The 26,007-nt window shown below is 46.5% G+C and overlaps 1 protein-coding gene across 1 annotated transcript in view; it reads left to right on the top strand.

The window, feature by feature from the left end:
- The window catches only part of LOC110519049 (sperm-associated antigen 17), a 43,170-nt gene that overhangs the window by 13,665 nt on the left and 3,498 nt on the right, over positions 1-26,007 (top strand). Inside the window, exons 14-40 of the mRNA XM_036984387.1 lie at positions 1,027-1,166; positions 1,291-1,445; positions 1,655-1,848; positions 2,025-2,095; positions 2,221-2,445; positions 3,063-3,177; positions 3,410-3,646; positions 3,804-3,991; positions 4,194-4,305; positions 4,558-4,724; positions 6,775-6,916; positions 8,629-8,846; positions 9,036-9,183; positions 14,883-15,037; positions 15,230-15,427; positions 15,834-15,982; positions 16,139-16,269; positions 18,219-18,352; positions 18,575-18,757; positions 19,771-19,884; positions 20,992-21,040; positions 21,170-21,254; positions 22,183-22,236; positions 22,581-22,683; positions 23,112-23,205; positions 23,334-23,426; positions 24,116-24,276. Of these exons, the coding sequence (XP_036840282.1) occupies positions 1,027-1,166; positions 1,291-1,445; positions 1,655-1,848; positions 2,025-2,095; positions 2,221-2,445; positions 3,063-3,177; positions 3,410-3,646; positions 3,804-3,991; positions 4,194-4,305; positions 4,558-4,724; positions 6,775-6,916; positions 8,629-8,846; positions 9,036-9,183; positions 14,883-15,037; positions 15,230-15,427; positions 15,834-15,982; positions 16,139-16,269; positions 18,219-18,352; positions 18,575-18,757; positions 19,771-19,884; positions 20,992-21,040; positions 21,170-21,254; positions 22,183-22,236; positions 22,581-22,683; positions 23,112-23,205; positions 23,334-23,426; positions 24,116-24,276 (3,815 nt within the window). The remainder of the gene's footprint in view (positions 1-1,026; positions 1,167-1,290; positions 1,446-1,654; positions 1,849-2,024; positions 2,096-2,220; positions 2,446-3,062; positions 3,178-3,409; positions 3,647-3,803; positions 3,992-4,193; positions 4,306-4,557; positions 4,725-6,774; positions 6,917-8,628; positions 8,847-9,035; positions 9,184-14,882; positions 15,038-15,229; positions 15,428-15,833; positions 15,983-16,138; positions 16,270-18,218; positions 18,353-18,574; positions 18,758-19,770; positions 19,885-20,991; positions 21,041-21,169; positions 21,255-22,182; positions 22,237-22,580; positions 22,684-23,111; positions 23,206-23,333; positions 23,427-24,115; positions 24,277-26,007) is intronic.

Below are 26,007 nucleotides of genomic sequence, written 5' to 3'. Positions count from 1 at the left end.
GGTCTGAATCCGGACTAGTCTACTACCAGATGTGTTGGTCTGAATCCAGACTAGTCTACCTCCAGGTCTTTTGGTCTGAATCCAGACTAGTCTACTACCAGATGTGTTGGTCTGAATCCAGACTAGTCTACTACCAGGTCTGTTGGTCTGAATCCAGACTAGTCTACTACCAGATGTGTTGGTCTGAATCCAGACTAGTCTACTACCAGGTCTTTTGGTCTGAATCCAGACTAGTCTACTACCAGGTCTGTTGGTCTGAATCCAGACTAGTCTACTACCAGGTCTGTTGGTCTGAATCCAGACTAGTCTACTACCAGATGTGTTGGTCTGAATCCAGACTAGTCTACTACCAGGTCTGTTGGTCTGAATCCAGACTAGTCTACTACCAGATGTGTTGGTCTGAATCCAGACTAGTCCACTACCAGATTTGTTGGTCTGAATCCAGACTAGTCTACTACCAGGTCTGTTGGTCTGAATCCAGAATAATCTACTACCAGATGTGTTGGTCTGAATCCAGACTAGTCTACCACCAGGTCTGTTGGTCTGAATCCAGACTAGTCTACTACCAGATGTGTTGGTCTGAATCCAGACTAGTCTACTACCAGATGTGTTGGTCTGAATCCAGACTAGTCTACCTCCAGGTCTGTTGGTCTGAATCCAGACTAGTCTACCTCCAGGTCTGTTGGTCTGAATCCAGACCAGTCTACCTCCAGGTCTGTTGGTCTGAATCCAGACTCGTCTACTACCAGGTCTGTTGGTTTGAATCCAGACTAGTCTACTACCAGATGTGTTTGTCTGAATCCAGACTAGTCTACTACCAGATGTGTTGGTCTGAATCCAGACTAGTCTACCTCCAGGTCTGTTGGTCTGAATCCAGACTAGTCTACTATCAGATGTGTTGGTCTGAATCCAGACTAGTCTACCTCCAGGTCTGTTGGTCTGAATCCAGACTTGTCTACTACCAGATGTGTTGGTCTGAATCCAGACTAGTCTACCTCCAGGTCTGTTGGTCTGATTCCTCTACAGGTAAAGCGTTCCACCTCCAGGATGAATCAGAGGAGAGTTTGTCTGATGTCGTAGATGTTACTGAGATGCAGAGAAGCCGGATGCGATCGCTCAGTGACTGGCACTATACTGAGCACCACAACGCCAATGTCTTTCCCCAGGTCAACATCAATCAATACCTTCTGATTTCTGGCTCCTTTTTGTGACCATTCGTGATCCTCAGGGAACACAGAGAGGAAAACAACCACAGCATGTTCTAGTGACCCCCTTGTTGTCTTGCTGTAGATTCTCCACTCTGCCTCTCAGTCCTACCGCTGCATGGACACCTTCTGTGGTAGTCTGGACAACACCCTGTTCATCGTCTGTCACAATCCCATGAGCCCTCAACGCCAGTGCAAGGAATTATGGGACATGGCCCTCCACACCAACGTTGGGTTCAGGTACAGTTTTTAAAATATCAAGCAAATTTCACATTTGCAATAAATCAGTTGTTTAACAGTTGGATATATATTTTCTTCAAACCCATTTTGTTGATTTATTTTTGTGTTAGAAAACGATAAAATCACAGAGTACATTAGACTCTGGATCCTGTTTAGGATTGTATTTATTAAAACCCGACCGCTTTCCACCGTTCCCTCTCTGTCGTCAGGAAGTACCTTGAGCACGTGGCCAACTCTATATCTGACTGGACCGAGGAGGAGGAGGTGAAGTGGCTAGCTCTGCAGGCCAAGAGAGAGGCAGAGAAACTGAGAGGGCCCACCCCGCCTGACTCCTCAGAGAAAGGCAGGACAGAGTCGGCTAAGGGCACCAAGAAGGGCACTGTCTCAACAAAACACACTGCAAGTAAGGAAGCCAAAATATCAGTCAAAACAGGCTGAAATCCATTGGTATAACATACATACTCATTAACTTGGATACATCAATTACGATAGATGAAAAACAGCACTAAGAGTAGTACTAGTAGTCACAGTGCTACAGTCCCCCTGTGATGTAAACGTTGTGTCCCTGTGTACCTGAAGCCTCCCCAGCCAAGTCTCCTGTCCCAGAGGAAGGTCCTCCAGACCAGTACATCAGAGAAGACTCGCTCAAAGTAACGGACTCTGTCTTACTGTCTTCCACCCCGTTTTATAGTGATTCATGTCTTCAGTATCTTTAATACAGTCTGATGATTCTAACTGTGCTGCTGATGTTCTATACCAACTCATCTCTGTCCAGGCGTGGAAGATAGAGCAGGACAGACAGAAGGAGGAGGAACAGGTGAAGAAAGCTAAGAAAGATAAAGGAGGGAAGGGGGCGGAGCGCGCCGACTCGTCCAAGGAGAACAAGAAAACAACCCCCTCGACCACGAAGAAGAGCAGGGAGGACGTGACCCCTGACCTGGCTGTGGGGACCCCTGGAGAACAGAGAGCGAAGCTGCAGTCGCCCACCGACGTCTTCACTGTGAGTCTATAAACACCCTTTAAAAGGCACAATATGGCATTCCATCTTCGTAATGGCATCATTCTGTGGTTGGTAACTGGTTTTCTGGGTGAGGAGATATGGGGATATAGTCCCAGCAGATACTAGTAATGACATCATTCTGTGGTTGGTAACTGGTTTTCTGGTTGAGGAGATATGGGGATATAGTCCCAGCAGATACTAGTAATGACATCATTCTGTGGTTGGTAACTGGTTTTCTGGGTGAGGAGATATGGGGATATAGTCCCAGCAGATACTAGTAATGACATCATTCTGTGGTTGGTAACTGGTTTTCTGGGTGAGGAGATATGGGGATATAGTCCCAGCAGATACTAGTAATGACATCATTCTGTGGTTGGTAACTGGTTTTCTGGGTGAGGAGATATGGGGATATAGTCCCAGCAGATACTAGATAGATCATGTTTTACTGTGCTGTTATGGCATGGTGCCTTTCACCCAAAAAGTATCTGCTGCAACAATATCAACAGAATGAGGACCTTTTTAAAAATGTTAAATACTGTGTGTGTGTGTGTGTGTGTGTGTGTGTGTGTGTGTGTGTGTGTGTGTGTGTGTGTGTATGTGTGTGTGTGTGTGTGAAGGGATTCACTGGTTACAGCATGGAGGGGCAGCTGATCCAGGTCTCAGGCCAGGTCCACTCCCTATACCCCTCTGACGGAGGCCACATCCAGGTGGAGACCATCCACTTTGTCCAGGGTGAACACACACACACTTTCGCTCTCTTTTATTCACACGTTGATTCTCTAAGGCTGCGTTTACACAGGCCGCCCAATTCTGATCTTTTTTTCCCCACTAATTGGTCTTTTGACCAATCAGATGAGTTCTGAAAAAGATCTGATGTGAAAAGATCTGATGTGATTGGTCAAAAGACCAATTAGTGTAAAAAAAAAAAATCAGAATTGGGCTGCCTGTGTAAACATAGCCATAGCCGATGTTCTGTTTCCAGGGTCGACGCTCATCAAGGTGTGTGTGATGAAGGACAAGCATCATTTGTACAGCCACATCACCCAGCCAAACAGACACCAGGAGGAGAGCCCAAAGGACGCGGTCCCCATGGAGACACAGAGTCCCACCAATAAGAGTGTTTGGCTGGGCTCCTTCTCAGCTGTGCTGGACAGCGGCATCCACCTCTCCTACAGTCACTACGGCCCCACAGGGGAGCAGGGTGAACACCTTACACTGATGCTGTCTGTTTCTCTGTCATTAAACCACTTGGTGTACTGTTCCTGTTATGGGCACATAGTCTGGTCCCTATGTTGTGTGTGGTGATGTCTAGCTTTAAGGTGACTACGGTAACAGTCTGCTTGTTGACGTGTCTGTAGGTGAGATGGAGGCCGGTCAGGACTCTGATCTAGACATGCCCACAGACTCCAGTCTCTCCCCCGTCCCCTCGACCCTCCTCTCCTCCTCATTGTCCCGGGAGAAACTCAACTCCTCCCACAGCGCCAAGGGGGTGCAGCCGTCCAAAGAGACCAACAAGTCTTCAACACACAGAGAGGAAGAGGAGCAGGTGGATCCATACTATCGACCGTCACCAACAGAAACATTTAGTTTCCATAGCGTCTGTTCAGTTGTAGAGTTTTGTTGTTGACGACGTTGTAATACTGATACCAATGGTATAACGTTATGCTCTCGTCATCTATGTTCTTCCTGTTGACGTACCTGCTGTGTGTTATTCCCTTCATGTGTCTGGCTGTGTTGTCCCCTGCCAGACCAGAGAGTGTGTGGGTCAGGCTGCGTTATCTGGCAGCGCTCCGTTCCAGAGACTAAACCTCTCCACCCCCAGTGGTCTGCTGCTGCAGTTCCTCAGGGAGGATACAGACGGTCAGTGTGTGTGTGTCCAGACAGTGTATGTGTGTGTGTCCAGACGGTGTGTGTGTGTCCAGACAGTGTATGTGTGTGTCCAGACAGTGTGTGTGTGTATCCAGACGGTGTGTGTGTAACTGTAGTTTTGGTTACTGTAGGCAGTACTCCAGAGGGTCAGTGTGTGTGTGTGTAACTGTAGTTTTGGTTACTGTAGGCAGTACTCCAGAGGGTCAGTGTGTGTGTGTGTAACTGTAGTTTTGGTTACTGTAGGCAGTACTCCAGAGGGTCAGTGTGTGTTGGTGAGACAGACTTTCCCCCTACACTGCAGTGACAGTAGGGAGCCTCACCTCACAGACCCATCGTTACACAGTGAGTTGTCTAGGGTCATCACTGGTCAGGGCACCGTGGTCAAGTACATGAGAGACGGATCAACACAGGTACTGGCAAACACAATACACACACACACACACACACACACACACACACACACACACACACACACATTAAGCTCCTCCCTCCTGGCAAACACAATACACACACACACACACACATTAAGCTCCTCCCTCCCCACTTTATATAATGTTTACATACCCTACATTACTCATCTGATATGTACAGTGCCTTGCGAAAGTATTCGGCCCCCTTGAACTTTGCGACCTTTTGCCACATTTCAGGCTTCAAACATAAAGATATAAAACTGTATTTTTTTGTGAAGAATCAACAACAAGTGGGACACAATCATGAAGTGGAACGACATTTATTGGATATTTCAAACTTTTTTAACAAATCAAAAACTGAAAAATTGGGCGTGCAAAATTATTCAGCCCCCTTAAGTTAATACTTTGTAGCGCCACCTTTTGCTGCGATTACAGCTGTAAGTTGCTTGGGGTATGTCTCTATCAGTTTTGCACATCGAGAGACTGACATTTTTTCCCATTCCTCCTTGCAAAACAGCTCGAGCTCAGTGAGGTTGGATGGAGAGCATTTGTGAACAGCAGTTTTCAGTTCTTTCCACAGATTCTCGATTGGATTCAGGTCTGGACTTTGACTTGGCCATTCTAACACCTGGATATGTTTATTTTTTAACCATTCCATTGTAGATTTTGCTTTATGTTTTGGATCGTTGTCTTGTTGGAAGACAAATCTCCGTCCCAGTCTCAGGTCTTTTGCAGACTCCATCAGGTTTTCTTCCAGAATGGTCCTGTATTTGGCTCCATCCATCTTGCCATCAATTTTAACCATCTTCCCTGTCCCTGCTGAAGAAAAGCAGGCCCAAACCATGATGCTGCCACCACCATGTTTGACAGTGGGGATGGTGTGTTCAGGGTGATGAGCTGTGTTGCTTTTACGCCAAACATAACGTTTTGCATTGTTGCCAAAAAGTTCAATTTTGGTTTCATCTGACCAGAGCACCTTCTTCCACATGTTTGGTGTGTCTCCCAGGTGGCTTGTGGCAAACTTTAAACAACACTTTTTATGGATATCTTTAAGAAATGGCTTTCTTCTTGCCACTCTTCCATAAAGGCCAGATTTGTGCAATATACGACTGATTGTTGTCCTATGGACAGAGTCTCCCACCTCAGCTGTAGATCTCTGCAGTTCATCCAGAGTGATCATGGGCCTCTTGGCTGCATCTCTAATCAGTCTTCTCCTTGTATGAGCTGAAAGTTTAGAGGGACGGCCAGGTCTTGGTAGATTTGCAGAGGTCCGATACTCCTTCCATTTCAATATTATCACTTGCACAGTGCTCCTTGGGATGTTTAAAGTTTGGGAAATCTTTTTTGTATCCAAATCCGGCTTTAAACTTCTTCACAACAGTATCTCGGACCTGCCTGGTGTGTTCCTTGTTCTTCATGATGCTCTCTACGCTTTTGACGGACCTCTGAGACTATCACAGTGCAGACTTGATTACACACAGGTGGATTGTATTTATCATCATTAGTCATTTAGGTCAACATTGGATCATTCAGAGATCCTCACTGAACTTCTAGAGAGAGTTTGCTGCACTGAAAGTAAAGGGGCTGAATAATTTTGCACGCCCAATTTCTCAGTTTTTGATTAGTTAAAAAAGTTTGAAATGTCCAATAAATGTCGTTCCACTTCATGATTGTGTCCCACTTGTTGTTGATTCTTCACAAAAAAATACAGTTTTATATCTTTATGTTTGAAGCCTGAAATGTGGCAAAAGGTCGCAAAGTTCAAGGGGGCCGAATACTTTCGCAAGGCACTGTATATACTGTACTCTATACCATCTACTGCATCTTGCCTATGCCGTTCGGCCATCGCTCATCCACATATTTATATGTACATATTCTTATTCATTCCTTTACACTTGTGTGTATTAGGTAGTTGTTGTGAAATTGTTAGATTACTTGTTAGATATTACTGCATGGTCGGAACTAGAAGCACAAGCATTTCACTACACTCGCATTAACATCTGCTAACCGTGTGTATGTGACCAATAATATTTGATTTGTCTCTGTGTAGGTGCTGTTTGCAGACGGTTCAGTCAGTAGCAGTACAGACTCAGGACCCATCGTCTCCTCTCCTCCTGAACCCCCTGCGAAGGAGGAAGAGGTAGTGAAGGAGACTCCGATACCGGAGAGAAAAGACAGCAAGGACAAGAAGGGTAATCACATCTCTAACAAATCATATGGACCTTGATTTTTATCCGTAGGTTTTTTATAGAGAACCAGTCAAAACCTACTCCTTCCAAGGGTTTTTCTTTATTTTGACTTTTGTTCTATATTGTAGAATAATAGTGAAGACTATGAAACACATCAACTATGAAATAACACATATGGAATCATGTAGTAACCAAAAAAGTGTTAAACAGATCAAAATATATTTTTATATTTAAGATTCTTCAAAGTAGCCACCCTTTGCATTGCTGACAGCTTTGCACACTCTTGGCATTCTCTCAACCAGGTTCATGAGGTAGTCACCTGCAATGCATTTCAATTGACAGGTGTGCATTGTTGAAAGTTAATTTGTGGAATTTCTTTCCTTAATGCATTTGAGCCAATCAGTTGTGTTGTGACATGGTAGTGGTGGTATACAGAAGAGCCCTATTTGGTAAAAGACCATGTCCATTTTATGGAAAGAACAGCTCAAATAAGCAAAGAGAAACGACAGTCCATCATTACTTTAAGACGTGAAGGTCAGTCAATCCGGAACATTTTATAGAACTTTGAAAGTTTCTTCAAGTGCAGTCGCAAAAACCATCAAGCTATGTGATGAAACTGTCTCTCATCAGGACCGCCACAGGAAAGGAAGACCCAGAGTTACCTCTGCTGTGATGAAACTGGCTCTCATCAGGACCGCCACAGGAAAGGAAGACCCAGAGTTACTTCTGCTGTAGGATAAGTTCATTAGAGTTACCAGCCACTACTAAAGGACACCGATAAGAAGAAGAGACTTGCTTGGGTCAAGAAACACAAGCAAGGGACATTAGACCGGTGGAAATCTGTCCTTTGGTCTGATGAGTCCAAATTTCAGATTTTTGGTTCCAACTGCTGTGTCTTTGTGAGACGCAGAGTAGGTGAACGGATTATCTCAGCATGTGTGGTTCCCACCGTGAAGCATGGAGGAGGAGGTGTGATGGTGTGGGTGTGCTTTGCTGGTGACACTGTCTGTGATTTATTTAGGATTCAAGGCACACTTAACCAGCATGGTCACCACAGCATTCTGCAGTGATATGCAATCCCATCTGGTTTGCGCTTAGTGGGACTATCATTTGTTTTTCAACAGGACAATGACCCAAAACACACCTCCAGGCTGTGTAAGGTCTATTAGACCAAGGAGAGTGATGGAGTGCTGCATCAGATGACCTGGCCTCCACAATCACCTGACCTCAAACCATTCCAGGTGGTTTGGGATGAGTTGGACTGCAGAGTGAAGGAAAAGCAGCCAACAAGTGCTCAGCGCATGTGGGAACTCCTTCAAGACTCTTGGAAAATAATTCCTCATGAAGCTGGTTGAGAGAATGCCAAGAGTGTGCAAAGCTGTCATCAAGGCAAGGGTGGCTACATAGAATAATCTAAAATATGAAATATATTTTGATTTGTTTAACACTTTTTTGGTTACTACATGATTCTTCTATATGTGTTATTTCATAGTTTTGATGTCTTCACTATTTATCTACAATAGTAAAAAATAAACAAAACCCTGGGAGAAGTAGGTGTGTCCAAACTTCCGACTGGTACTGTATATTTGATTTGTCTTCCTATTAGACCGTTACTGTGTCAGTCTGAAATCTATTGGCTTCACAACCTTTAATGTTGTTGAGTATCGGTGCTTGAGAAAGACAAAGGGGAGATGAGGGGTTGTGTGTCTGGGCAGGTAAACTGGGTTCCAAGCAGAGCCTGGGGGCTGACCAGAGTCAGAGTGACCCAGAGCCCAGGGAGGAGCAGAGGTCGTCAGACAACACCCAGGGCAGACAGGGGATCTGTTGGGTCACCACCAGCCCCTCCGGACACAGAGTAGCCACCATGGGGGACCAGACCACAGACCCTGGCCCGGTCCTGGCCTTCAGAGCCACAGACCCTGTCAGCCAAACTGTGAGCATACGAACCAGCAACATGGTTTGCTAACATCGTGGTTGGTAATAACACATTTGAGTTTTCTCACGACCTTTTGCAAAAGTCCAAAATGGTGGGTTAGCTGATACTCTGAAGGTGTCAACATTTTGACTTCCTACACATGTGATATGTAAAAGTAGCTCTTCTGCCTTGTCTCTGTGTGAGCAGGTTGTTATCACCCGGGAGGACAAGGTGATGTCTGTGCTGGACAGAGACGGGACGGTGATCGTCGACCATGCAGACGGAACCAGGATCACTACCCTGTACCAGGAGAGAGAGGCTCTCAGTGGGTGGTGCCAGGAACACATTAACCCAGGTTAAAGGCTAACTGCTAAATGGTCTGATACAGGTTAAAGGCTATACTACTAACTACTACCTGGTCTGATACAGGTTAAAGGCTATACTACTAACTACTACCTGGTCTGATACAGGTTAAAGGCTATCCTACTACCTGGTCGGATACAGGCTAAAGGCTATCCTACTACCTGGTCGGATACAGGCTAAAGGCTATACTACTAACTACTACCTGGTCTGATACAGGTTAAAGGCTATACTACTAACTACTACCTGGTCTGATACAGGTTAAAGGCTATCCTACTAACTACTACCTGGTCTGATACAGGTTAAAGGCTATCCTACTAACTACTACCTGGTCTGATACAGGTTAAAGGCTATACTACTAACTACTACCTGGTCTGATACAGGTTAAAGGCTATACTACTAACTACTACCTGGTCTGATACAGGTTAAAGGCTATACTACTAACTACTACCTGGTCGGATACAGGTTAAAGGCTATACTACTAACTACTACCTGGTCTGATACAGGTTAAAGGCTATACTACTAACTACTACCTGGTCTGATACAGGTTAAAGGCTATCCTACTAACTACTACCTGGTCGGATACAGGTTAAAGGCTATACTACTAACTACTACCTGGTCTGATACAGGTTAAAGGCTATCCTACTAACTACTACCTGGTCTGATACAGGTTAAAGGCTATACTACTAACTACTACCTGGTCGGATACAGGTTAAAGGCTATACTACTAACTACTACCTGGTCTGATACAGGTTAAAGGCTATACTACTAACTACTACCTGGTCTGATACAGGTTAAAGGCTATCCTACTAACTACTACCTGGTCGGATACAGGTTAAAGGCTATACTACTAACTACTACCTGGTCTGATACAGGTTAAAGGCTATACTACTAACTACTACCTGGTCTGATACAGGTTAAAGGCTATCCTACTAACTACTACCTGGTCTGATACAGGTTAAAGGCTATCCTACTAACTACTACCTGGTCTGATACAGGTTAAAGGCTATACTACTAACTACTACCTGGTCTGATACAGGTTAAAGGCTATACTACTAACTACTACCTGGTCTGATACAGGTTAAAGGCTATACTACTAGCTACTACCTGGTCTGATACAGGTTAAAGGCTATACTACTAACTACTACCTGGTCTGATACAGGTTAAAGGCTATACTACTAACTACTACCTGGTCTGATACAGGTTAAAGGCTATCCTACTAACTACTACCTGGTCTGATACAGGTTAAAGGCTATCCTACTAACTACTACCTGGTCTGATACAGGTTAAAGGCTATCCTACTAACTACTACCTGGTCTGATACAGGTTAAAGGCTATACTACTAACTACTACCGGGTCTGATACAGGTTAAAGGCTATACTACTAACTACTACCTGGTCTGATACAGGTTAAAGGCTATCCTACTAACTACTACCTGGTCGGATACAGGTTAAAGGCTATACTACTAACTACTACCTGGTCTGATACAGGTTAAAGGCTATACTACTAACTACTACCTGGTCTGATACAGGTTAAAGGCTATCCTACTAACTACTACCTGGTCTGATACAGGTTAAAGGCTATACTACTAACTACTACCTGGTCTGATACAGGTTAAAGGCTATCCTACTAACTACTACCTGGTCTGATACAGGTTAAAGGCTATCCTACTAACTACTACCTGGTCTGATACAGGTTAAAGGCTATACTACTAACTACTACCTGGTCTGATACAGGTTAAAGGCTATACTACTAACTACTACCTGGTCTGATACAGGTTAAAGGCTATACTACTAACTACTACCTGGTCTGATACAGGTTAAAGGCTATACTACTAACTACTACCTGGTCGGATACAGGTTAAAGGCTATACTACTAACTACTACCTGGTCGGATACAGGTTAAAGGCTATCCTACTAACTACTACCTGGTCTGATACAGGTTAAAGGCTATACTACTAACTACTACCTGGTCGGATACAGGTTAAAGGCTATCCTACTAACTACTACCTGGTCTGAAACAGGTTAAAGGCTATACTACTAACTACTACCTGGTCGGATACAGGTTAAAGGCTATACTACTAACTATAACCTGATCTGATACAGGTTAAAGGCTATACTACTAACTAGTACCTGGTCTGATACAGGTTAAAGGCTATACTACTAACTACTACCTGGTCTGATACAGGTTAAAGGCTATCCTACTAACTACTACCTGGTCTGATACAGGTTAAAGGCTATACTACTAACTTGTCTAATACATTAGTAGTGTATATTATGTGTTACCAGGACAGAGACAACAGTGTGTAGGAAGGATGGTTCATGGTGTGATAATGTCTACGTTGTGTTACCAGGACAGAGACAACAGTGTGTGTAGGAAGGATGGTTCATGGTGTGATAATGTCTACGTTGTGTTACCAGGACAGAGACAACAGTGTGTGTAGGAAGGATGGTTCATGGTGTGATAATGTCTACGTTGTGTTACCAGGACAGAGACAACAGTGTGTAGGAAGGATGGTTCATGGTGTGATAATGTCTACGTTGTGTTACCAGGACAGAGACAACAGTGTGTGTAGGAAGGATGGTTCATGGTGTGATAATGTCTGCGTTGTGTTACCAGGACAGAGACAACAGTGTGTGTAGGAAGGATGGTTCATGGTGTGATAATGTCTACGTTGTGTTACCAGGACAGAGACAACAGTGTGTAGGAAGGATGGTTCATGGTGTGATAATGTCTACGTTGTGTTACCAGGACAGAGACAACAGTGTGTAGGAAGGATGGTTCATGGTGTGATAATGTCTACGTTGTGTTACCAGGACAGAGACAACAGTGTGTAGGAAGGATGGTTCATGGTATGATAATGTCTATGTTGTGTTACCAGGACAGAGACAACAGTGTGTGGGAAGGATGGTTCATGGTGTGATAATGTCTACGTTGTGTTACCAGGGGAGAGGTCCAGCAGTGGGTGTCATAAGGAGAAGGTGGTGATGGTGTGATAATGTCTATGTTGTGTTACCAGGACAGAGACAACAGTGTGTAGGAAGGATGGTTCATGGTGTGATAATGTCTACGTTGTGTTACCAGGACAGAGACAACAGTGTGTGGGAAGGATGGTTCATGGTGTGATAATGTCTACGTTGTGTTACCAGGACAGAGACAACAGTGTGTGTAGGAAGGATGGTTCATGGTGTGATAATGTCTACGCTGTGTTACCAGGACAGAGACAACAGTGTGTAGGAAGGATGGTTCATGGTGTGATAATGTCTACGTTGTGTTACCAGGGGAGAGGTCCAGCAGTGTGTGTAGGAAGGATGGTTCATGGTGTGATAATGTCTACGTTGTGTTACCAGGACAGAGACAACAGTGTGTGTAGGAAGGATGGTTCATGGTGTGATAATGTCTACGTTGTGTTACCAGGACAGAGACAACAGTGTGTGTAGGAAGGATGGTTCATGGTGTGATAATGTCTACGTTGTGTTACCAGGACAGAGACAACAGTGTGTGTAGGAAGGATGGTTCATGGTGTGATAATGTCTATGTTGTGTTACCAGGACAGAGACAACAGTGTGTGGGAAGGATGGTTCATGGTGTGATAATGTCTACGTTGTGTTACCAGGACAGAGACAACAGTGTGTAGGAAGGATGGTTCATGGTGTGATAATGTCTACGTTGTGTTACCAGGACAGAGACAACAGTGTGTAGGAAGGATGGTTCATGGTGTGATAATGTCTATGTTGTGTTACCAGGACAGAGACAACAGTGTGTAGGAAGGATGGTTCATGGTGTGATAATGTCTACGTTGTGTTACCAGGACAGAGACAACAGTGTGTAGGAAGGATAGTTCATGGTGTGATAATGTCTACGTTGTGTTACCAGGACAGAGACAACAGTGTGTGTAGGAAGGATGGTTCATGGTGTGATAATGTAGACGTTGTGTTACCAGGGGAGAGGTCCAGCAGTGGGTGTCATAAGGAGAAGGTGGTGATGGTGTGATAATGTCTAAGTTGTGTTACCAGGGGAGAGGTCCAGCAGTGGGTGTCATAAGGAGAAGGTGGTGATGGTGTGATAATGTCTACGTTGTGTTACCAGGGGAGAGGTCCAGCAGTGTGTGTCATAAGGAGAAGGTGGTGATGGTGTGATAATGTCTAAGTTGTGTTACCAGGGGAGAGGTCCAGCAGTGGGTGTCATAAGGAGAAGGTGGTGATGGTGTGATAATGTCTACGTTGTGTTACCAGGGGAGAGGTCCAGCAGTGGGTGTCATAAGGAGAAGGTGGTGATGGTGTGATAATGTAGACGTTGTGTTACCAGGGGAGAGGTCCAGCAGTGTGTGTCATAAGGAGAAGGTGGTGATGGTGTGATAATGTAGACGTTGTGTTACCAGGGGAGAGGTCCAGCAGTGTGTGTCATAAGGAGAAGGTGGTGATGGTGTGATAATGTAGACGTTGTGTTACCAGGGGAGAGGTCCAGCAGTGTGTGTCATAGGGAGAAGGTGGTGATGGTGTGATAATGTCTACGTTGTGTTACCAGGGGAGAGGTCCAGCAGTGTGTGTCATAAGGAGAAGGTGGTGATGGTGTGATAATGTCTACGTTGTGTTACCAGGGGAGAGGTCCAGCAGTGGGTGTCATAAGGAGAAGGTGGTGATGGTGTGATAATGTAGACGTTGTGTTACCAGGGGAGAGGTCCAGCAGTGGGTGTCATAAGGAGAAGGTGGTGATGGTGTGATAATGTCTACGTTGTGTTACCAGGGGAGAGGTCCAGCAGTGTGTGTCATAAGGAGAAGGTGGTGATGGTGTGATAATGTAGACGTTGTGTTACCAGGGGAGAGGTCCAGCAGTGTGTGTCATAAGGGGAAGGTGGTGATGGTGTGATAATGTCTACGTTGTGTTACCAGGGGAGAGGTCCAGCAGTGTGTGTCATAAGGAGAAGGTGGTGATGGTGTGATAATGTCTACGTTGTGTTACCAGGGGAGAGGTCCAGCAGTGTGTGTCATAAGGAGAAGGTGGTGATGGTGTGATAATGTCTACGTTGTGTTACCAGGGGAGAGGTCCAGCAGTGTGTGTCATAAGGAGAAGGTGGTGATGGTGTGATAATGTCTAAGTTGTGTTACCAGGGGAGAGGTCCAGCAGTGGGTGTCATAAGGAGAAGGTGGTGAAGTGTGATAATGTAGACGTTGTGTTACCAGGGAAGAGGTCCAGCAGTGTGTGTCATAGGGAGAAGGTGGTGATGGTGTGATAATGTCTACGTTGTGTTACCAGGGGAGAGGTCCAGCAGTGGGTGTCATAAGGAGAAGGTGGTGATGGTGTGATAATGTCTACGTTGTGTTACCAGGGGAGAGGTCCAGCAGTGTGTGTCATAAGGAGAAGGTGGTGATGGTGTGATAATGTAGACGTTGTGTTACCAGGGGAGAGGTCCAGCAGTGTGTGTCATAAGGAGAAGGTGGTGATGGTGTGATAATGTAGACGTTGTGTTACCAGGGGAGAGGTCCAGCAGTGTGTGTCATAAGGAGAAGGTGGTGATGGTGTGATAATGTCTACGTTGTGTTACCAGGGGAGAGGTCCAGCAGTGTGTGTCATAAGGAGAAGGTGGTGATGGTGTGATAATGTAGACGTTGTGTTACCAGGGGAGAGGTCCAGCAGTGTGTGTCATAAGGAGAAGGTGGTGATGGTGTGATAATGTCTACGTTGTGTTACCAGGGGAGAGGTCCAGCAGTGTGTGTCATAAGGAGAAGGTGGTGATGGTGGAGCGCCTGGGGTTTGCCACGGTAACCATGTTCGGCGAGGGCAGGTCCTGCAACGTGTTCTTTGGAGACGGGAGCGTCGTCACCGCCACCTGCGACGGAGCGTACCAAGTAAGAGAAACCGGGGGTGAATGTTACTAGTCCTTCCTCCATTCCTCCCGTTGTCTTCCCACCTTCTCCTCATAACGTGGAGAGCATCGGAGGAGGAGATCCACGCTTCCTTTCATGAGTCGAGCAAATGACTGTGTTCTGAGGTTCTATATTCATTCTGGGTGACTCTCCGTGTCCCCGTGTGACCTCTAGGTGTACCCGTCCAGTGTAGGTCTGCTGTTCATCAACCAGGACGGTAGTTGTGTGTACACGTCAGACCCTGAACACAGCCCAACCCTGAGTCTGGCCAGCTGGAGTCCCAGAGAGCAGCCAGGCAGCTACAGGATGAACCACACCTCCACCTCAGACACACTGTGTGAGGTCACAGACCACCACGGGAACCTCTTCCAGGTGGGTCGGCTCTGTATGACACCCCTGTTCCCTTCTTATAGTCTGGTCCCAGATCTGTTTGTGTTGTCTTGCCATTTGGCTTGATGATGACCATAGGAGTTGGCAAGACAGCCCAAACAGATCTGGGACCAGGGCATAAGGCGCTGACCATAACTTGAGCACTATATAAGGAATAGGGCGAGATTCCAGACAGTTTGTTTTCCCATCAGGCCAAGTGTTCAGAGGATTATCGTACGATACACTGAACTCTGCCAGCCGCGGGAATTTTCATTTTGGAAACTTGTTTGACAAAATGAATTAGGAAACATCACTGTAGGATTCCTAGGGCATGTGTAGGGCATGTGTAGTGCATGTGTAGGGCATGGTGGAGTTATAGTGACAGTGTATCAAATGGTGCTGTGTGGAGGTGATAAAGGATGGCCAGGCATCAGTGGAGATCTCTAGCCCTCTGGACAGCAGAGTGGAGGAGGAGGAGGAGGAGGAGGAGGAGGGAGGACTGCCAGAAGAGAGAGAGCTGGCCAAGCATCCTATTGGACGTAAAGTCCACATTCCCAGGTAGGCTTCAGTAACTCTGCTCCTCATCTGTACAGTGTGACTCCTTTTTCATTCCAATGTCCCCCAGTTAGGCACCTTTTAACCCTTCTAGTGTTCAAGCTGGGCTGAAGCATGATGGGTACTCTCTCATTCTCTATATCCATAATAAACTCCCAGGTTGTTCATGGCCCATGAGGACGGTTCAGGCACAGAGCTGCTGCACTCTCAGACAGTAGAGGAACGTTTGTATGAGGACTACTCTGACCCTGCTGTCGCCCTGCTTAAAGAACCCCTCCCAGACCTACAGGGTAGGATTCTGTTCATTACTCTACCTCCATAGACCTGTGTTTCCTACTGGTCTACCCATAGACACGCCTGTGGTCTCCTCCCAGACCTACAGGGTAGGATTCTGTCCATTACTCTACCTCCATAGACCTGTGTTCCTCCTGGTCTACCCATAGACACGTCTGTGGTCTCCTCCCTGACCTGCAGGGTAGGATTCTGTTCATTACCCTACCTCCATAGACCTGTGTTTCCTCCTGGTCTACCCATAGACACGTCTGTGGTCTCCTCCCAGACCTACAGGGTAGGATTCTGTTCATTACTCTACCTCCATAGACCTGTGTTCCTCCTGGTCTACCCATAGACACGTCTGTGGTCTCCTCCCTGACCTACAGGGTAGGATTCTGTTCATTACTCTACCTCCATAGACCTGTGTTTCCTCCTGGTCTACCCATAGACACGTCTGTGGTCTCCTCCCTGTCCTGCAGGGTAGGATTCTGTCCATTACTCTACCTCCATAGACCTGTGTTTCCTCCTGGTCTACCCATAGACACGTCTGTGGTCTCCTCCCAGACCTACAGGGTAGGATTCTGTTCATTACTCTACCTCCATAGACCTGTGTTTCCTCCTGGTCTACCCATAGACACGTCTGTGGTCTCCTCCCAGACCTACAGGGTAGGATTCTGTTCATTACTCTACCTCCATAGACCTGTGTTTCCTCCTGGTCTACCCATAGACACGTCTGTGGTCTCCTCCCAGACCTACAGGGTAGGATTCTGTTCATTACTCTACCTCCATAGACCTGTGTTTCCTCCTGGTCTACCCATAGACACGTCTGTGGTCTCCTCCCAGACCTACAGGGTAGGATTCTGTTCATTACTCTACCTCCATAGACCTGTGTTTCCTCCTGGTCTACCCATAGACACGTCTGTGGTCTCCTCCCTGACCTACAGGGTAGGATTCTGTTCATTACTCTACCTCCATAGACCTGTGTTTCCTCCTGGTCTACCCATAGACATGTCTGTGGTCTCCTCCCTGACCTGCAGGGTAGGATTCTGTTCATTACTCTACCTCCATAGACCTGTGTTTCCTCCTGGTCTACCCATAGACACGTCTGTGGTCTCCTCCCTGTCCTGCAGGGTAGGATTCTGTCCATTACTCTACCTCCGTAGACCTGTGTTTCCTCCTGGTCTACCCATAGACACGTCTGTGGTCTCCTCCCTGACCTGCAGGGTAGGATTCTGTTCATTACTCTACCTCCATAGACCTGTGTTTCCTCCTGGTCTACCCATAGACACGTCTGTGGTCTCCTCCCAGACCTACAGGGTAGGATTCTGTTCATTACTCTACCTCCGTAGACCTGTGTTTCCTCCTGGTCTACCCATAGACACGTCTGTGGTCTCCTCCCAGACTACAGGGTAGGATTCTGTTCATTACTCTACCTCCATAGACCTGTGTTTCCTCCTGGTCTACCCATAGACACGTCTGTGGTCTCCTCCCTGACCTGCAGGGTAGGATTCTGTTCATTACTCTACCTCCATAGACCTGTGTTTCCTCCTGGTCTACCCATAGACACGTCTGTGGTCTCCTCCCTGTCCTGCAGGGTAGGATTCTGTCCATTACTCTACCTCCGTAGACCTGTGTTTCCTCCTGGTCTACCCATAGACACGTCTGTGGTCTCCTCCCTGACCTGCAGGGTAGGATTCTGTTCATTACTCTACCTCCATAGACCTGTGTTTCCTCCTGGTCTACCCATAGACACGTCTGTGGTCTCCTCCCTGTCCTGCAGGGTAGGATTCTGTCCATTACTCTACCTCCGTAGACCTGTGTTTCCTCCTGGTCTACCCATAGACACGTCTGTGGTCTCCTCCCTGTCCTGCAGGGTAGGATTCTGTCCATTACTCTACCTCCATAGACCTGTGTTTCCTCCTGGTCTACCCATAGACACGTCTGTGGTCTCCTCCCTGTCCTGCAGGTGTGCTGGGTATAGCGGTGCTGAGACCCTCTCGTCAGGACGTGTGGTCCAGATGGGTCATGCAGAAACAAAACAAGGACATCATCCCCACCAACCTCAAGTCCCGTCGCTGGGACAACTTCCCCTCAGTAGAGGTAGACTGAGAAAATCTAAGAGAAAATGCAGTTGAAATAGACGCATAATGTATTAGCAAATCATGCTAGTTTTCACGTGCACTTGAATTTAAGGTCATTTATACATGGTCAAAACACACTTTAGTCATAGGGTTTGATGATACCTTAAAATGTAAATAAATAAATAAATCTACTTTATCCCCTAAAAACATTCTTTAAACATCTACTGTAACCCCGCCCCAGAGGAAGACTCCAGGTCCTCTGTTCGGGACCACCTTGGGCCGGGGTCTGACCCTGAGAGAGAAGCCTGTTTCTGAGGCCTGCAGGCCCGTGCTGAGCTGTCCGGATACCCTGGAGGTCCGACAGCTGCTCCAGTACCAGCCAGTCAGCAGACAGCTCCGCAGGACTCTGGAGACTCGCCTCAAGGTGCAGCTCTGCAGCTCATCTCACTGTCCTGTGTGTATTCTACAAGGCAGTCTCCATTACAGCAGCCTTAACCCAGTGTACCAGCAGATACAGTCCCATGTCTGGCCATAATAATAATCAGCATTTGGTGGGGGATTATATTTGTCCTTTTTCACACATGTACCAGTGTGTATTATACACATGTGAATTGGAGATCTGTTTTGTTGCATATCCCAACTCCCCCTGAGACAATTAGGGTTAAGTGCCTTACTCAAGAGCACAGCTGCAGTTTTTTGTCACCTTGTCAGCTCAGGGATTCGAACCAGAGACCTTTCAGTAACTGACCCAATGCACTAACTGCTAGGCTACCTTAATATAGATGTTCTATCATAACATGCATGTGTTTGGTATGCAGTGTAATCTGTATGTCAACATGTGTTTGGTATGCGGTGTAATCTGTATGTCAACATGTGGTCCTCCTCCTCCTGTACCTGGTCCTCCTCCTGTACCTGGTCCTCCTCCTGTACCTGGTCCTCCTCCTATACCTGGTCCTGTGTCAACATGTGGTCCTCCTCCTGTACCTGGTCATCCTCCTGTACCTGGTCCTCCTCCTCTACCTGGTCCTGCCTCAACATGTGGTCCTCCTCCTGTACCTGGTCCTCCTCCTGTACCTGGTTCTCCTCCTGTACCTGGTCCTGTCTCAACATGTGGTCCTCCTCCTCCTGTACCTGGTCCTCCTCCTGTACCTGGTTCTCCTCCTGTACCTGGTCCTCCTCCTGTACCTGGTCCTCCTCCTGTACCTGGTCCTGTCTCAACATGTGGTCCTCCTCCTCCTGTACCTGGTTCTCCTCCTGTACCTGGGCCTCCTCCTGTACCTGGACCTGTCTCAACATGTGGTCCTCCTCCTCCTGTACCTGGTTCTCCTCCTGTACCTGGTTCTCCTCCTGTACCTGGTCCTGTCTCAACATGTTGTCCTCCTCCTGTACCTGGTTCTCCTCCTGTACCTGGTCCTCCTCCTGTACCTGGTATTGTAGGAGTACATGGAGCAGGTTATCCAGAGAGAGAACCTGACAGAGAAGATGCAGCTGAATGACCCTCGTACTGAGGAGGAGAAGATCCACGCTGCTGACCTGCTCAAACTGGTCCTGGTCAGTCAGTACACACACACACACACACACACACACACACACACTGTTACTCAGGTGCTGTAGTATTCTGTTACTCAGGTGCTGTAGTATTCTGTTACTCAAGTGCTGTAGTATTATGTTACTCAGGTGCCGTAGTGTTCTGTTACTCAGGTGCCGTAGTGTTCTGTTACTCAGGTGCCGTAGTGTTCTGTTACTCAGGTGCTGTAGTGTTCTGTTACTCATGTGCTGTAGTATTCTGTTACTCAGGTGCCGTAGTATTCTTTTACTCAGGTGCTGTAGTATTATGTTACTCAGGTGCCGTAGTATTCTGTTACTCAGGTGCTGTAGTATTCTGTTACTCAGGTGCCGTAGTGTTCTGTTACTCAGGTGCTGTAGTGTTCTGTTACTCATGTGCTGTAGTATTCTGTTACTCAGGTGCCGTAGTATTCTTTTACTCAGGTGCTGTAGTATTATGTTACTCAGGTGCCGTAGTATTCTGTTACTCAGGTGCTGTAGTATTCTGTTACTCAGGTGCCGTAGTGTTCTGTTACTCAGGTGCTGTAGTATTCTGTTACTCAGGTGCTGTAGTGCTCTGTTACTCAGGTGCTGTAGTATTATGTTACTCAGGTGCCATAGTGTTCTGTTTCTCAGGTGCTGTAGTGTTCTGTTACTCAGGTGCTGTAGTGTTCTGTTACTCAGGTGCTGTAGTGTTCTGTTACTCAGGTGCTGTAGTATTATGTTACTCAGGTGCTGTAGTGTTCTGTTACTTAGGTGCTGTAGTGTTCTGTTACTCAGGTGCTGTAGTATTATGTTACTCGGGTGCGGTAGTATTCTGTTACTCGGGTGCGGTAGTATTCTGTTACTCGGGTGCTGTAGTGTTCTGTTACTCGGGTGCTGTAGTGTTCTGTTACTCGGGTGCTGTAGTGTTCTGTTACTCGGGTGCTGTCGTGTTCTGTTACTCGGGTGCTGTCGTGTTCTGTTACTCGGGTGCTGTCGTGTTCTGTTACTCGGGTGCTGTCGTGTTCTGTTACTCGGGTGCTGTCGTGTTCTGTTACTCAGGTGCTGTAGTATTCTGTTACTCAGGTGTTGTAGTATTGTGTGACACCATGTGCATTTCTTCCTCCTCAGTCACTTCCAGAGTCAGAGCACCCCACTATAGAGAACAGAATCTGCCCCGGTGAGTCCTTCATTTTGGCCTGGCACTTTTATGGGGCTTGGAGATTATTTCCTAGCTGTAGCAATGAATTGGATAAGGGAAAAGGAATGGTGAGTTGAATAGGGAGTGTTTGTGTTTGTTCCACCTCAGTGGATGCAGCCACCCTGTACATCCAGGCAGTGAAGACTCCAGCCCTGCAGACTGAGGCCTCGCTCTCAGAGAAACACACAGACAGGTGAGTCAGAACTAGCCTGGTCCTAGATCAGTATCCTAACTAGCCTGGTCCTAGATCAGTATCATAACTAGCCTGGTCCTAGATCAGTATCATAACTAGCCTGGTCCTAGATCAGTATCATACCTAGCCTGGTCCTAGATCAGTATCATAACTAACCTGGTCCTAGATCAGTATCATAACTAGCCTGGTCTTAGATCAGTATCATAACTAGCCTGGTCCTAGATCAGTATCATAACTAACCTGGTCCTAGATCAGTATCATAACTAACCTGGTCCTAGATCAGTATCATAACTAGCCTGGTCTTAGGTCAGTATCATAACTACATCTGTATCATAACTAACCTGGTCCTAGATCAGTATCATAACTAGCCTGGTCCTAGATCTGTATCATAACTAGCCTGGTCCTAGGTCAGTATCATAACTAGCTTGGTCCTAGATCAGTATCATAACTAGATCTGTATCATAACTAACCTGGTCCTATATCAGTATCATAACTAACCTGGTCCTAGATCAGTATTATAACTAACCTGGTCCTAGATCAGTATCCTAAGTAGCCTGGTCCTAGATCAGTATCCTAAGTAGATCAGTATCATAACTAACCAGGTCTTAGATCAGTATCATAACTAGCCTGGTCTTAGATCAGTATCATAACTAGCCTGGTCTTAGATCAGTATCATAACTAACCTGGTCTTAGATCAGTATCATAACTAGCCTGGTCCTAGATCAGTATCATAACTAGCCTGGTCTTAGATCAGTATCATAACTAACCAGACCTTAGATCTGTAGGACATATTTCTCATGCGTCTCTGATTAGTAGCTATCTTATTTTCCCTGTGCTAATGGGTTTAGTTAAACTATGAACACAAATATCGACAGCTTTGAACCTTTTCCATTATCTTCTCATCATATTACAATCTCCTGTTTTACAGCTTCAGCGAAGAGGCACAGGATATTATGCGGAAGAGCAGGATAGAGCAACACAGGTAACTATGTGGAAGAGCAGGATAGAGCAACACAGGTAACTATGTGGAAGAGCAGGATAGAGCAACACAGGAAACTATGTGGAAGAGCAGGATAGAGCAACACAGGTAACTATGTGGAAGAGCAGGATAGAGCAACACAGGAAACTATGTGGAAGAGCAGGATAGAGCAACACAGGTAACTATGTGGAAGAGCAGGATAGAGCAACACAGGTAACTATGTGGAAGAGCAGGATAGAGCAACACAGGAAACTAACTAACTGCTCTGTATTATAGAGCTGACATAGTGGACATTCACATCTTTTCCCAGCTATTAATGAATGTTTTAATGTTGCTGTACTGTTCAGACAGGAGCTGGACCAGGAGAAGATTTACAGAGCGGCTCTAAGGAACAGAATCATTCCTCCTTATTTCCACTCAGAGAAAGGAGCAGGTTTCGAGTACTCGGAGGTGACAGCTTTCTCATCAATGGATTGTAATTCAGCACAGCTACGTAATGCCTGTTAACAGTTCCATTGGATTCATTAATACACATCCATTGTCCCACAGCCCAGCCAGTCAATTTATAAACTTCATCTCAACTGGAAAAAAGCGTCTAGACAATATTTCCCAATGCTACTAGCCTAGCGTTTGGTTTGGTACAGAGGTGGTTAATATAAGACAATATTTCCCAATGCTACTAGCCTAGCGTTTGGTTTGGTACAGAGGTAGTTAATATAAGACAATATTTCCCAATGCTACTAGCCTAGCGTTTGGTTTGGTACAGAGGTTAATATTAGCTTCACTGTGTGCCTCTCCAACCTGTGCAACATATTGCACATTGTATTCAGCTCAGCTACTGTACGTATATAAAACAACTATCTGGGTTTCCCCGTCAGGTCCCTGATATGAGATCTCTGTCTCAGGACCTTCCTCCATTCCCCAACACTCCCAACTCCCAGAACTACCTCAGAGATGCCCCTCGGGAGACAGGTTAAAGCTAGGCTACATTTAAAACAATACTAATGATATATGGGTGATACAGTATTGTGATATTTTATTCTTCATTAAGAAAGTGACCCTGTTTTGCATGTTATTTGTTCTTGTGTGTGTTCTTGAAGCAGCCCAGCGACCTTTGAACCCCACGCCCTCTCACGCAGCAGGAAGTGATGCGCTGCCTAGGAGACCCACCAACCCCACCCCTCAAACTGCAGGTCTGCTCAGTACACGACTTAGACTTGGGTTAGTGTTAGGGTAAGAGTGGTGACAGCTGGTCTTACTGGGGTTCGAGTCATAACGAAAAAGACATTACAGACAAATGACTTTACAATTTACATCAATTTAAAAACCTTAGTGTGTGTGTGTGTGTGCGTCTATCAGTTACACATACATGTCAGTACATAAACACAACAAGTATGTATGTACTGCGGCGTTGTGCCGTGAGGTATTGCTTTATCAGTTTTTCTGGATCTGTGGACTTTGAAAAGACCCCTGGTGGCATGTCTGGTAGGCAGGGTTTGCACGAGGTGCTTGAATTTGTTCTGAACCTGGGGACTTTGAAAAGACCCCTGGTGGCATGTCTGGTAGGCAGGGTTTGCACGAGGTGCTTGAATTTGGCACTCTGAAATTCAAGTACTGGAATACCTTGAAAATCAGACATTTACTCAAGTTGGTAGTTGAAAAGTTGTCCCACCTAGCCATCGTAAGATGAATGCACTAACTGTAAGTGGCTCTGGAGAAGAGCGTCTGCTGAATGACTAACCGACAAAGATAATTCTATTTGGTCAAACACCATTTTCCCAACAGTTTGCAGACACCTACTGTATATAAATCAGTCATCATGGTCTTTCTTGTATGTGTTACTGTGTTACTGATATCTAGATCTGTGTGTGTTCTCCTGTAGGGGACAGCTCTCATGGTGTCTCTACAGTGAAGCAGCAGCATGGTGGTGGGATTGGGCCTGGCAGTACCCAGGTGGACGTGGCAGGGAACCCACGCAGACACAGAGTCAAGCTGCCAGCCTCCATCCTCAGCTCCAAACCCTTCAGCGTGCCCAACCAGCAGGTAACACACACACACACACACACACACACACACACACACACACAGTGACGTACATACATATACACACACACACACACACACACACACACACACACACACACTGTGACGTACATACATATACTCACACTCACACACACACACTGTGACGTACATACATATACACACACACATACACACGCGCACAGGTGCACACACACAGGTGCACACACTAGTGTTCCTCACCCACCCAGTGAGAGGTGCATATGTCGATTGAGGAAATGTTTGTGACTGTAGGTGTGAATGTTGTGAATTGATGGGCTGGGGGACATGTGGGGAGTGTGTGACTGTAGGTGTGAATGTTGTGAATTGGTGGGAGTGTGGGCTGGGGGACATATGGGGAGTGTGTGACTGTAGGTGTGAATGTTGTGAATTGGTGGGAGTGTGGGCTGGGGGACATATGGGGAGTGTGTGACTGTAGGTGTGAATGTTGTGAATTGGTGGTGGTGTGGGCTGGGGGACATATGGGGAGTGTGTGACTGTAGGTGTGAATGTTGTGAATTGGTGGGAGTGTGGGCTGGGGGACATATGGGGTGTGTGTGACTGTAGGTGTGAATGTTGTGAATTGATGGGAGTGTGGGCTGGGGGACATATGGGGTGTGTGTGACTGTAGGTGTGAATGTTGTGAATTGGTGGGAGTGTGGGCTGGGGGACATATGGGGTGTGTGTGACTGTAGGTGTGAATGTTGTGAATTGATGGGCTGGGGGACATATGGGGAGTGTGTGACTGTAGGTGTGAATGTTGTGAATTGGTGGGAGTGTGGGCTGGGGGACATATGGGAAGTGTGTGACTGTAGGTGTGAATGTTGTGAATTGGTGGGAGTGTGGGCTGGGGGACATATGGGGTGTGTGTGACTGTAGGTGTGAATGTTGTGAATTGGTGGGCTGGGGGACATATGGGAAGTGTGTGACTGTAGGTGTGAATGTTGTGAATTGATGGGAGTGTGGGCTGGGGGACATATGGGGAGTGTGTGACTGTAGGTGTGAATGTTGTGAATTGGTGGTGGTGTGGGCTGGGGGACATATGGGGAGTGTGTGACTGTAGGTGTGAATGTTGTGAATTGATGGGAGTGTGGGCTGGGGGACATATGGGGAGTGTGTGACTGTAGGTGTGAATGTTGTGAATTGGTGGGCTGGGGGACATATGGGGAGTGTGTGACTGTAGGTGTGAATGTTGTGAATTGGTGGGAGTGTGGGCTGGGGGACATATGGGGAGTGTGTGACTGTAGGTGTGAATGTTGTGAATTGATGGGAGTGTGGGCTGGGGGACATATGGGGAGTGTGTGACTGTAGGTGTGAATGTTGTGAATTGGTGGGAGTGTGGACTGGGGTACATATGGGGAGTGTGTGACTGTAGGTGTGAATGTTGTGAATTGGTGGGAGTGTGGGCTGGGGTACATATGGGAAGTGTGTGACTGTAGGTGTGAATGTTGTGAATTGATGGGAGTGTGGGCTGGGGGACATATGGGGAGTGTGTGACTGTAGGTGTGAATGTTGTGAATTGGTGGTGGTGTGGGCTGGGGGACATATGGGGTGTGTGTGACTGTAGGTGTGAATGTTGTGAATTGATGGGAGTGTGGGCTGGGGGACATATGGGGAGTGTGTGACTGTAGGTGTGAATGTTGTGAATTGGTGGTGGTGTGGGCTGGGGGACATATGGGGTGTGTGTGACTGTAGGTGTGAATGTTGTGAATT

This window comes from Oncorhynchus mykiss, chromosome 7 (genome assembly GCF_013265735.2).
Source record: "Oncorhynchus mykiss isolate Arlee chromosome 7, USDA_OmykA_1.1, whole genome shotgun sequence".
Taxonomy (NCBI): domain Eukaryota; kingdom Metazoa; phylum Chordata; class Actinopteri; order Salmoniformes; family Salmonidae; genus Oncorhynchus; species Oncorhynchus mykiss.
This window is presented reverse-complemented; position numbering and strand designations above follow the sequence as displayed.